Source organism: Peromyscus eremicus, chromosome 12 (genome assembly GCF_949786415.1).
Source record: "Peromyscus eremicus chromosome 12, PerEre_H2_v1, whole genome shotgun sequence".
Lineage (NCBI taxonomy): Eukaryota > Metazoa > Chordata > Mammalia > Rodentia > Cricetidae > Peromyscus > Peromyscus eremicus.
In genome coordinates this window covers 44,758,050-44,771,389 of record NC_081428.1, presented here as the reverse complement: position 1 = coordinate 44,771,389, position 13,340 = coordinate 44,758,050, and the positions used below count along the sequence as shown (strand labels likewise).

General features: G+C 37.7%; 1 protein-coding gene across 8 annotated transcripts in view; it reads right to left on the bottom strand.

Annotated features, from left to right (window-relative positions):
* Window positions 1-13,340, bottom strand: part of Bbx (BBX high mobility group box domain containing) — a 137,578-nt gene that overhangs the window by 81,008 nt on the left and 43,230 nt on the right. For all 8 annotated transcript variants that reach the window (XM_059277325.1, XM_059277320.1, XM_059277319.1 and 5 more), the window contains one exon: window positions 1,479-1,649. In XM_059277325.1, coding sequence (XP_059133308.1) covers window positions 1,479-1,640 — 162 coding nt within the window. In that variant the 5' untranslated portion in view covers window positions 1,641-1,649. The remainder of the gene's footprint in view (window positions 1-1,478; window positions 1,650-13,340) is intronic.

Here is a 13,340-nt window from a genome sequence, read left to right as displayed (position 1 = left end):
AGAGAACATGTTTTAAAAGGTACAGCTGAGAGGATTTGTGGATGGATGGGTGGGTGGGTGGATGGAAGGATGGGAAGCTTGAGCAAAATTAGGCAAGGTAAGTATTACTGGAAACATTGTAGTGCCTTTACTGAGAAAAAAAAGATATAGAAGATTTGGAGGAGAAAAGTAAAAACTCAGTTTTGAGCACACTCAAACCAAGATTCCTAGCATGGATGGATGAATGGATGCATGGATGATGGATGATGGATGGCCAGACAGACAGACAAACACATGATAAGGAGATGACAGTCTGAAATATGAGTTCAAGGCCAGCCTGGTCTATAGAGTAAGTTCCAGGCCAGCCAGAATTGTTTCACAGAGAAAACCTGTCTCAAAAAACGAAAAAAAAAAAAAAAAAAAAAAGGGAGGAAAAAGAAGAAGAAGAAGAGGAGGAGAAGAAGATGATTATTATTATTACAGGCTCAGAATCAAATTACTTTTGTTTAGTTTTGCTGAGGTAAGATTTACTACATAGCTAGCCTCTAATTCTGAATCCTCTTGAGTCAGTTTCCCGAAGAACTGAAAAAATGTAAAACTGTACACCCAGACTTGAGCATGAATATTTGAGGGTAAAGTACTATACAGAAACCAACTGAAAGAAACAAGGAAGGATTGGAGGTGAAGGAAGCTATATAAATAGAAGGGAATGCTGTTGTGGAAAGAGGAAACAACCTCAAGGACTAAAGTAATCAACAGGGCAAATGAATCAGAAAAGTCAAATGAAGCATAAAGTCAGCAATTTCCTGAAACAAGAGTGCCATGATTTGAAGGTCCCCTCCCAAAACTAATCCTGAAATTAAATGAGCACTGAAACATGTCTCATGAGCAGATTAATGTTGATATCATGGCTAATTGTGGGAATGGGCTCACTCCTCACAAAAAGATGAGTTCTGCTAGGTGTTTGTTGTTGTTTTAAAGATGGCTGAATGGATGTCAATGGCCTGAAATACACTGAAACCATATATTTGGCCCCACGTCTTCAAGGAGGTAGTTCTTTAATGAAATAATGAAGTCAGTTATACCAAGTCCTAGGGTTAACTGTTCATGCATGGGGAAGGGATGTTCCAGAAGGGAACTTTGAAGACAATGCGGCCACAGAGGCTTTGGGGAGGGGAAGCCAGAGACCACAAAGGCCACAGGCAATGAAGACTAAGCACATCTCTGAACGGCCTGATGGCAAGAGGCAGGGCTGGAAGCAAGAAAGCGGAACCAAGTGAGCACATCAAGCTTCAGGAAGAGCCCTATCAGCAACTTTGTATCACAAATTGTGAGGCGACAGAATTCCTAGAGAAGGATTCCTTTTACTCTAAACTATTAGAAGGAGCAAGGAAAGTTAAATTCAGGAGTTCTAGAAAACATAGTAACTTCATGTTTTCTAGAAAATGATTAGTGCCTGAATATATACTTGAGATTTCTATGGTTAATAGGAGGCTTACTTTATCAATATCTTCCTCTTCCTCGTCTTCTTCCTCCTCTTCTGAAAAGTCAAGAAGTTTCTTGGCTAGCAACGGATGCCACTGAAGACACTTCCGTTTTGGTCGTTTTCCAGCCCCTTCTCCTTCTGTTGAATGATCTTTATTTCTATTACTGCCTTTCATCACTGTAACCTGGGGGGAGGGGGCACACAAAAGATGGAGAGAATGTGAATATGAACCAAAGTCAATTTGATTAAAATTACTTTATTTTGCCCAGTTATCTCTCATTGGGTTATAATTTTAATTTCTAAACTATATATATCAGCTTAGATACTTACTGGATTCAATGAGAATCTCAAGTACATAATCATGCATTCATTTTAATGGGCTAAATTGAGCTAAGAAATGCTTTAACAAGTCTACTTCTTTCCACTCCATAACTTAAACTTAAAACCTAAGCAAGCTATTAGGGGATTACCAGTTACATTTACCTGTTCATATTTATTCAGGATAGTGTCTCCCAGTTTCCTATCACAAGACTGATGAAAGACAACTTTTCGGGGAGCAGAGGAGTTCTGAGAGAGGCCCTCCACATGTTCTGACATAACTATTACATTTCAAGTTAATTTTGCATCCTATACTAAGATAAATATGTGCTTGCAATATTAAATAAGTGACTTCTAAAAGTCAATTGATTCTCAGTTTAAATTTGAAATAAAACTATTACATACAATAAAATGTTTTTCAAAAACTGTGCAGTTTCTAAGGACTTAGTGCATGAACACATTATGGGTCACAAAGCAGGATGAACCTGGTCACCTATCTATGACAAAATAAAACAAACATATTTTTTTCATCTCTCCAGCACACATGTAGCCTAATTTAAAAAGAAAAAAGGCTTTAAACTTTTACAATTTTTTAAATGCATAATTGGTTAAAATAGGTAAGAGATAATCAGTTTATAAAGGTGACACTATATCCTTTAGACTCTCAATTATCCATTATTTTTTTAATGACTTGAAAATACTGTAGGTTGTAATGGCATGTCTGTCACTTTCCAACACAACCAACCCTAGAGTCTACAAGTAACTAAGTACTTTCTTACATGCTATCTCATTTTTTCTGATTTATAATTTCTCACTCATTTTATGTAAAACAAGATTACTATTCAAACATATTCATGATAGTGAAATGCTATCAAACATGAATAGCTCACGAACAGATGCTGACAATGGTGAACAAGCACACTTCCTTCCTCATCTCACACCAGGAATATTTGCACCAATCCAATGCTTGCAGTATAATGTCACTGAACTCATAACATCACATTAAAACAATTTTGCGTCCACGCACATAAAGCATCAAGATCCCATCCTGTTCTCAGGCTTTGTAAACAACATAGCACAGGCAAACTCATCCACCATCCTTATTTCTGGATTTTGAGTTATGTTAACTTCAAAACCAAAAGTTGCCCACTAGTGTTTTCTCTTAGAACTTGTATGACTTCATCTTAGACACTGCAATACTTTAATAAAAGTAGTATAGTAAGGATCTAATTTACTCAATTATCCTGAACAGTTTGCCAACTGTACCAGTACCATCTCTTAAAGAATTCAGGTTTCTCCTCACTTCTCAAGAATGCCATTTTTACCCATACTAAATTTCCAAACAGACACAAGTCCATTGCGCTATTCTGTTAATGATCATCTCCCTCTAACTGCTTACCAATGTCCTTTAACAAACAATTTCAAAAGCCTCAGCACCTTTTAAATTCTCTATTATATTTGCACACGTGTAGTGGGGGTAGTGAGGGGCAACTTGTAGGAGTTGGTTCTCTCCTTCCACCATACCGGTTCCAGGGATCAACTCAGATCATTGGGCTTATCTGCAAGTACCTTTACCCACTGAGCCATCCCTATGGCTCTGAAGTTGTATATATCATGCTCTTCCTATTAGATTAACACACTTTGTTCATTTTGGTAAGTATAGTATGCCAAAATATGAGTACACTGCAATTTACTCACTAGCTCCCTGCTGATGGACAGTGAAATTAGTCTTTCATCGAAGATAGCAATAAAGTATGCATTTTAATAAAATACAAATTTTCACTTTGATAAAAACCTTCATAAAATATGCACCTGTCTATGATTAGGCCAAAAACAAAATGAGCAGAAGAAAGTGAGAGAACTGGGAGGGGGAAGGGAGAGAAGCAAGGAGTGGGAAAGAAAAAAGGAAAGGGAAGGGGAAGGAGAGGAGGAAGAAGCAGCAAACCAATGTCCCTGTGGCTTTTGTAGCAGGAATTTCTGCTGAATGAAGTAATTATATGACTCATGTGGTTGCTTTAAGAGCACAGGAAGTTATTGAAAACTCGAATGGAACTAGTTATCTGGCATGCTCTTAATAAAAGAACAGAGATTTCTTGTGAATTGATAAGCCATTTAACAATTCCCATTTTATCTACAAATAAAGCTTGGCACAGGCAGCCCAATTTCCAAAAATACCATTGCCATACAGAGAGCAAAGGAAATGGCTGCTTCTGTGGTTTATTAATCATTCAGGATAAGCTGTCTGAGTAGTAATTAAATCCATATTTGGGACCCAATATTTTATAACACATATTTTAATAGTAAAAGAAATCAATGGGAAACCATACGCTTAGGCATTTTATCAATTGGAGATGGCACAGTATTTCTGGTGCCTTCAGAAAAACATATTTTAGACTTGTGAATTACATTATGCTATTAGTTTTACATATAATAAACATTTACTTTACACATAAACATATGTGTCCGGTACTCTTCACAGATACTAAAATCCTAGGATGCCCAAATCTCTTATAAAATGGTATAGTATTTTCCACAAGCACACTGGTATATGTGGATCTTAACTATTTTCAATAGGCTCGATGTTGTGAAGGTTTGATCCCCAGGTGGTGGTGCTATTGGGAAGTGGAACTTTACGGGTCTGGTAGAAAAAGATAATCACTGGAAGAATGCTCTTGAAGGGGATGTTGGGACCCTACTCTTTCATCTTTCCTTGCTTCTTAACTGCCATAGGTTGAGCAGCATCTTCCAACATCTGCCCCCTATCACTGTATGCTGTGCCACTATCACAGGCACAAAGTAATGAGGCCAGTGACCATAGACTGAACATGACCAAATGATCTTTCCACCTTTTAACTTGATGATCTTATTTTGCCGGTGACATAAAGCTGAGTAACACACAGAAACATCCTTCCCTATTTTTAAGCATTTCTAGATTATTTATAACATCTAATACAATGTAAATACTGTGCGACTCATTGCTCTACTGCATATTTTGGGGATTAATGATGAGGAGAAGCCTGTACAAGATCAGCATAGATGCAAGTTTTTTTTTTCCTTGACATTTTCTGAGGCTGGTTGAACCAAATAGAGGGTTTGCTATGTATCTGTGCATATATAGGTCAATATTCATAGATAAAATGGAATATCAAAAATCAAATTAATGGCTAGTATATGTGGTCATCCTTCATGATCTATTCTCACTCTTTTTATATAGTCTATATGTAACTCTGGTTACTGTACCTTTTCTTTTTTTTTTTTTAAGACTTTTTAAATGTTATGTGTGAGTGCTCTATCTGCATGTATGCCTTTATGCCAGAGGAGGCATCAGATCCTACTATAGATGGTTGTGAGCCACCATGTGGTTGCTGGGAATTGAACTCAAGACCTCTGAAAGAGCAGCCAGTGCTCTTAACCACTAAGCCATCTCTCTAGCCTCCTTTTCTGATAACTTCAAAAATAATTATCCTTACAAAGAAATACACATAATGACTTTATATTGGCAATTTCAGCATATTTTCCTATGAGTTATAATAATTTAAATAAACCCTCCTCTATTGTTGAGCCTTTTCATAATGGTTCAAGACATTGTCTGTCTGTCTGTCTCCTGAAATCAGTTAGGTGTAAGTATCGTTTCAAACAGCTATACAAACTTCACTACTTAACTGTGACAGCAATCCACTATTTTTGTATACTATGGTGACTTCAAAATAACCACCATCTCTTTCATTTCTCTGAATTCAGATACTTTTTCCTGAGTGGGAAAGGGGAATGAAAAACCGTCCAACTCTGATATACAGACCAAGATGGCTTGTGGTGAGTGAAAACCAACAGCCACCTGGAGTTGGAGGAAAATAGGGCCAGCCACCCCAGCACAGTGTCAGAAACAACGCAGGACATTTAATTTTAGCATTCATGAGAGGTGAATACAAGAATAAGTGAACTGTAGATAGTATATCATCATGGAATCATCAGGAAAGTGTAATCTAAAGGTGTAAAACACCTCCAGCTGAGAACTGGACACTTTAATAATTTACAGTTATAATAACTTCTAATCTAACAAGCTAGATTTTAATTTCCTATCAGTCTATTTCCAAACCATAAAAAGAAGGGAAAACAGTAGGGGATAATGATGATCTTGATTATAATTCTCAAAAGCAGTAAGAAATAAAGAAAAGAATCAAAGGAAGAGAGAAAAAAGTAGGAAAGACAAAGGCAAAGAAGATATAAGTCTGCGACGCTACCATTGATCTTCAACAAGGCAGAAATTTGATTAATTCTGACACTGACAGAAGTCTTGCTATCTACCCATCTCTATCTATCTATCTATCTATCTATCTATCTATCTATCTATCTATCTATCTATCTATCATTTATCACTGCTAAAAGCCCCAATAGTTTAGTCTGGTTGCTGTTTTTCAAAGAACAAATTTAGCTGGCAGTCTATATGCAATAAATGAAGCACATTGTGGATTTCATTCAAGTGGGGGTTATTTTGTCCTCTGTGACTATAAGACAATTAATGCTGGATTACCTGATCAATGGGCTCAGTACCTGAGAGACTAAATGAGATCAAAACTTAGCTACTGAGGTTGCCAGGTGATGAAGACTTCTATCCAAAGCATTGGATATTTATTTAATGTATAAAAAGCAATGCTACCAGTGTGTACCTGTTTTCTAGGGGCATTAAGTGTCCCAAAATACATACTCACTGTACTGAATTCAGTATCAATCCATTGTTTTAAAAGCCTTTTAGAAATATTTTATTACTTTCACTTACATTTATGTGTGTGCACGGTAGGTATATGTACGTGCAGATGAGTACAGATGCCCACAGAAGCCAGAAAAGGATATTGGATTGTAGGAGGTTGTGAGGTGCTGGGAACCAAACTTAAGGTCTCTATAAAAGTAGTAAGGCCTCAACGCTGAACTATCTCTCCAGTTCCCTCATGTGGAGAGAACTTCAGTTAACTGTGTTCTTCAAGCCCATTCATTTAAGACTTGTCTCATTGAGCAAAACTCCACAAGAACAACAACAACAACAACATTAAAGATAGCCAAAGAAAACAATGGAGGGAAAACAGATTTACTATGAGCAGGCCTCAAATAGATGTCTCCCTCTGCAGCCAATTACTTGTGAAGTTAGTCATTACACTGGTCCTTCCTCCAGTGAAACTCAACAGGTAGTTGTCCTCATAGACAGCAGAATGCCCAGCACACTGACTCAGAAGCTCTCCTTCATTGTCAGCACAGCATACCATTTCCTTCCACAACCCATGGAGGTAGTACAGCTTTAACAGGCAGCACTTACCCACTCACAGATAGCCTAAAGTTCTGCTTCGGAAAGACAGGCTTCTCCCATTCCAGAGGTCCATATGCCTGCAGAGAGTACCTCCAACCTCAAAAGCTGAAAAAGGAGAGGTATCCTTTCCCTGTCTGATTGGCATGTAGTCATGTAGTCAAAGACAGTATGTTTGAAAAAGATCTCCTCAGTCTTTCTGTCCCCTTGTCTTAGAGTGTAGACCACCAGTACACTTCCTCCTTTAAAACGTTAGTTCTGTGGCATACGGTCCTTTGGGAGCCTAAATTTTCCTGATGTCTAACAAAAGCTTATCCCAATCCTAGGGATGGAATCTCAGACACAGGAGAAGATAGGGAGGCTCGTGAACTTTTAGCAGCACACATTCTAACCTGAAGGAAGACGGCGCCGCTTCTCATCTTTCTCTACTCTGTAGCCAAACAGCAACTGTGAAGAAGTAGCAGTTCTATTCCAAGTGCATAAACTGAACCAATTTCTCTCAGTCTTTCACAGGAGGCCTGATTTTGTAGAAGCTAACAAATACCCCAACCGTGAGGCCCGATCCTTCCTAGCCTGAAATTCCATTTTCTTGTCTAAGTTGTTGATCGTCCCTGAAGGCTGCTGTCAAATAGGCCCTCTCTTCTCAGGCCTCACTATGGCAGCCCGGAATCAAAGGCAAACACCCTTCACTCCGAGTCTCCTTTGACCACAGCTGTACTTCCCTAGTTTCTGTTACTTGTGGTCAAGTGTAGTCTGAAAAGCTTACAGAGAAAAATTCCAGAAATAGACTATTAATTTTTAAGTTATAAACCATTCTAAGAAGTATGAGGAAATAGTGTGTAATTCAGCTCCATCCTCCCTAGGATACAAACCATGCCTTGGATCAGTGACACTACGTGTGTATTAGTCACTGGACAGCTACCTCAGACATTATGCATATACAGCCAAACTCAGCAGTGTCCACCTCTAATGGCTCCAAGAAGTGTACGAGTGAGCAGGGATGCTAGCAATTCAGATATGTAAAGCCCATGCCAAAGAGAAGCTGTAAAGTTCTTCCTTTAAGGGAAAAGGTGAATGTTCTCAACTTACCAGGGAAGAAAATCCTATGCAGAAGTAGCTCAGTCACTTTCTAGCCATAAAAATTTTGATGAAAAGATAAATTTATGCTAGTTTTGTTGCTACACTTCAAACTGCAAGCTATGGCAACAATACGTAAGTGTTTAGTTAAGATGGAAAAAAAAATTAACTCTGCAAGTGAAAGACATGAGAAAAACTATGTTCTGACAATGGTAGCATACCGCACCAGAAGGAATTTAGGCTTCTCAAAGAGCATGGGCTCTCCAGAGGACAACAGGCCATTTACTGTAAGTTATGGTGGTGGCACAGACTGGCAAGTAAGTCTGAATAGCAACATAAATACTACTGGAAAAAGCGTGCCTGCCAATGAAGAGGCTACTGACACATTTATATTATACTGACAACACACCTTTTATCAAATGTATTAAAGTGCTCATTATAGTCATAATTTTTTTATATCTTATTATAATTATTCAATTTTATTATCACTTTATCATTATTAATCTTTTATGTACCTAATTTGTAAATGAACCTTTGCCACAGGTAGAAATGTATAGTGAAAACCTAGTATAGAGAATAATGGACTTGTTCATAGTTTCAGATATCTACAAGGGTCTTAGAACATAGCTGTTGGGAAAAAGACAGCCTAGTCCTGAGCACACAGCAGGTCCTGAAAAACAGTATCAATGACTATATTTTCCTTTTCTAATACTTAACCACTTATAACTCAGGATGCTATACTCTAAAAATTCTTAAAACAATACTAATATACAAGTAAAAAGTATTCAATACTTCAACTGCTAGATGTAACTACAATATATATTTATCATTACAATCCTAATAGGAACATTCCAAAGAAGATACTGCTGCGAATCTCAACTGAAGCACCTGAGAGTTAAGTACCTTGTCCAGGGCCACACAGTTAGCGAGTAGGGAGGTGATCCAGAAAGTCTAACTTCACCAAAATGCTTAGCAAGGGAAAGAGGATCTACCATGAAGCCTTTCCATCTGTCAACCCTGAGCATTTCCTGCACAAGAAATAGTTTAAAGGTCTTGAAAATCAAAGGGGCACACTGAGGGTGAGGGAAGAGATTCCAAGATTCACGGCAGAAAGCACACCATGTCTCTGACGACTCCAAATGACAATTATATTAGATGAAAACTCTTTGAAGATAAAACTCCTACAAATGATAATCATTATTGTTTATTGGGATTCTAATGACAATCCTAAACTATAGACAGATTAAGTGAAAAAAATTCATTCAATAAACACTCTCATTTTAGAAACATGCAGTTACAATTCATGCAAAATGTCTTTAAATGTTCCCTCCTGAAAAGCAGTAAGCACTTCATATTGCAACCAGCTCTGTTATGATGTTATCTGTATGCTCTTCATGAATAACAAGGCACCAGCTAGTCAAGGAAAGGCTTAGACCACTGTGCTGGTCTCTTCACATATCTCATGATGGCAAATCTATTTTTAAGATCTTTTAATACTTGCAACTTCCATGACACTTATCCTTGAGGAACCCTAACAAGATAAAATGCTGCTCTAAGGTACAGATATCAAGACAATAGTTATCTGGAAAGAGACAAGGCACCAAGAGAGGACTTGGCAAGGAGAAGCTATTTAGACAAAGAAGTCGGTAACAGGTTTTGCTGTAATCCCCACCATCTACCCATGCCCCAATGCAACCATCACTTTTCTAGTATTCTGTAGAGGAGTTTACGTTCTTAATTGCCAAACTGCTACTCTTCAACTGGCTTAAAAATTGCCTTTTAGTTTACATATTAACAAAGGTTTTTTATCTACATGCATTCATTAGCATTTAGGTCATAATTATCACATTGACAAGACGACGAAGCACAAGAAAATACGGTCACGGGTGTTTCTTCTCCTCCATTATCAGTGCAGTTGGGACTTGTCTCTGTCCTTGGTGTCCTCCTTCCCTCACTTTCACTCCCATTCAGCTCCTCCTTTGCATTTGCTCTGACCTCTGCACTTCGCCATTGCTTCTTTCCACCCCTTCCCCATTGCTTATGTGCTCTCTGTGCTCTTCCATGCCTGCAGCCTGCACCCGTCCTCTCTGCTCCAGCTCATCCACTTGCCTTCCAGTGTACCACTTCCAATCAACCACACACACACAGACACTATGCTGTAGTTTCTGACCCTTGACCTCATGACAATATTCTCCTCTCCAGTGTATGTAATATTATGCCCTCATGGGAATTTCTCTCTCAGAAACTCTTCAGAGTAATGTCAGCCCACTGTGTTTTACCCCATCAGTCAGAGCAAAGACACCTGTGCTAGACAAAGAGTAGTACTTAGAGAGAAGATGAAACATCAACATAGAAACAGGACTTCCCTGCTTTGTTATGCTTCTATGCTGTTCTGTTAGCAGAGGAGAAAGACAGCTTGAAAGAAAACATGCAGAAAGGAAAAAAAAAAACAGGAAGACTACAAGGGAGGAGAGAGAAAAGACACAAGTTAGGAAGGGAATGTGATAGAAGTAATAGGTCAAAGTTAATGCCACACAGTTGTTAGTATCAGTCTAAAAACATGTTCTGGTTGCTTTACTCCCTTCTGTGGCCATTTGTTAACTGCTTTTCATTATTCTCTCAAAATGCAGCCTGTGGAAATGTGGTTTACTGGTGCTCTTTTCCTATCATTGGTCTTGTCCTTTTACAACCCAAGCTTTCTTCTCTAGGGCAATTCTTGGGTTTCTGGCTACTCCTGTGGCCTCACATTTCCCCAACTCTGCAGTCTGAGGTTGGTCTTCAGTGCTTACCTGTGAACCACTTATTTACCTGTCTTATCAGTCCCAATTCAAAACTTTTCTTCTTAGGCCGAGTCAAGGTCAACCCCTTCCCTTATTCCAACTGTAATTCAGTCTTCCTTTTTTGCTACCCTGAGCTATTATTCTTTTAGTTTCTTTGACAAACTGTCAGCAATTTGCTGCATCAATCTGTCTTCAGTTTATATACAATCCCTCTTTCAGAGTTCTCTCCGAATCCCTAGCCTCCTTTACCAAGTCTTTTTTTTGTACAAACTCATCTTAACCAGGCCAGACAGACAGGTCTGCACCTATACAAAGGCCATGAAGCTAGCACTTATGCAGAACTGGTTTGGCAGTTATTTGTTCATAGTGCCCATCTTGTGGTGAATTGACATGGTCCTAATTTTGGTTCTAACCTTCAACAGTAACTCCCTATAGAGAGCATGCAGATTTTTCTAACCATGTCACAGGCCTTCACCTCTCTACTTCACTGATTCATATTTCAACCTCTGCTTTCAAAACTCTCAAATAAAGTTACCTTGCCTGAGCCAGGCCTCTGCCTCCACTATATCCCTGAGGACTATGCCAAAGACTAGTAAATAGGAACTAGCCATCTCTTACCTTCACACAAATATTCAGAAATATTTTACAAGCAATATTTGCTTTTCTTATATACATACACACATTTGTATATGAAAAATGCATATCTTTTCTGCTTTTTCCAACAAATTATTGCATGTGGCTATATACCCTAACATCTAATTTTTTACCAAGACCTGTCCCTTCTACTTCATATATATGTTTCACTCTTTTCCATCTGGTCTTCTCAGCTAAAGCTGTATTGATATCATTTTTCTACATTCCAATCAATCTGTCCTGGACTCTTTAAAAAACTTAAGCAGAAGTCCAAATCCCTCTCTTTACATAACATATGAAACCTGCTTGACCTAGTCCCTGCTTACTATGATAAATATGGCAACAATAAAAGGTTTCTCAATAGAGAATCACCAAATGAATTCAAAATCAAACATGTACATAACGAATCTATGCTGTTTCTGGCAATGCTCACCATGTTACATTGTAACTTCACCACAGCCTTGGATCTGAACACAAAGTATGTGTACTACACATGTCACAGCATGTAGTGTGAACAGACATGCTACTTCAAGCACCAATGCTAGGAACTGTTGTGCTTTTACTGTACATAAAATGCATGTGCTCATATATAAACATAATGGTTCAATTAGAGAAAACAAAATCTTGTAACATTTTCTTACTATTATTCCTCTGCATATAAGTATCAAATTAGTATGCCTTTAGATTGTATTAGAATTATTTTTTAAAAAATGAATTTTGGCTTGAGATTAAGGACAGAATTTGCAACAATTTCTGTAATTTCCACTAAATGTATTTCTATCATTATCTCCTATATATTTATGCAAGCTGGCATTCTTAATGTTGACAATTACAAAATAAAAAAAAATCAACTCTGAAAAACACTAAAGTTATTCCACATTCTACAGTATTAATCAATCAAGATTTAATTATGTAAAAACAGACAAATAATACATCATCACTATTTTCTTGTCATTAATAAATGGTAAAATTACACATATACCAAAAAATGGCTTTGAAATGAACTTACTTATGATTTGTTATCAGTAAATACTTGTTTTGTATACCTATTTTATATACCTAGATACCAAGGATCACTTGAAAATTTCTTGGGGAAAAAAGTGTTGCAAATGGAGAAGGTATAAGCAGCTCTGCTATGTACCACACAGAACAATCTGCTACCTTCCTCGCATCACAGGGCCCATGATATTGAGCAGGAGCTGTGCTTGGTCCTCAGGACAGCTCCAGGGCCTGACACAGGGCCAGGCGTACTCTATGCAACACTTATTTAATAAAGAAATCCAAGGCTGTTTCCAGCAGGTGACTCCCTCCATCTTTCTTTGTTCTCACTTGTCTCTGTTACTTTTCTAATCTATCCATATCACACCCTGCTGTGACCCAAATCAGAAATTTCTAGTACCCATTCATTCAAATTACCAAACTGAAACACCTGGTGATTTTATTTATTTGGAAATTGTTTTTATGTAGCAGTCATGATGAAAGAATGATTCCTAATGAGTAATTCTGATCTCACAGGAGAAATGATTATCCTTTTCTCCAGCATTCATCACTGAATTCTGACTACTTTATCTTCTGTAGTTTATGTGAGCTCTTTGACTTTAAGGAGTAATTATACATATTTTTCAAAATGCACATACATACACAATGATCAAAGTTTAAAAGAACTGCTTTTATTTTATATAACTTAGTAGTTTTCAAGCTTAAAAAATGATCTAAAAAATCTGGATGGGTCTCATCATTCATCATGGTCTTCAATCATAATGACTGAATT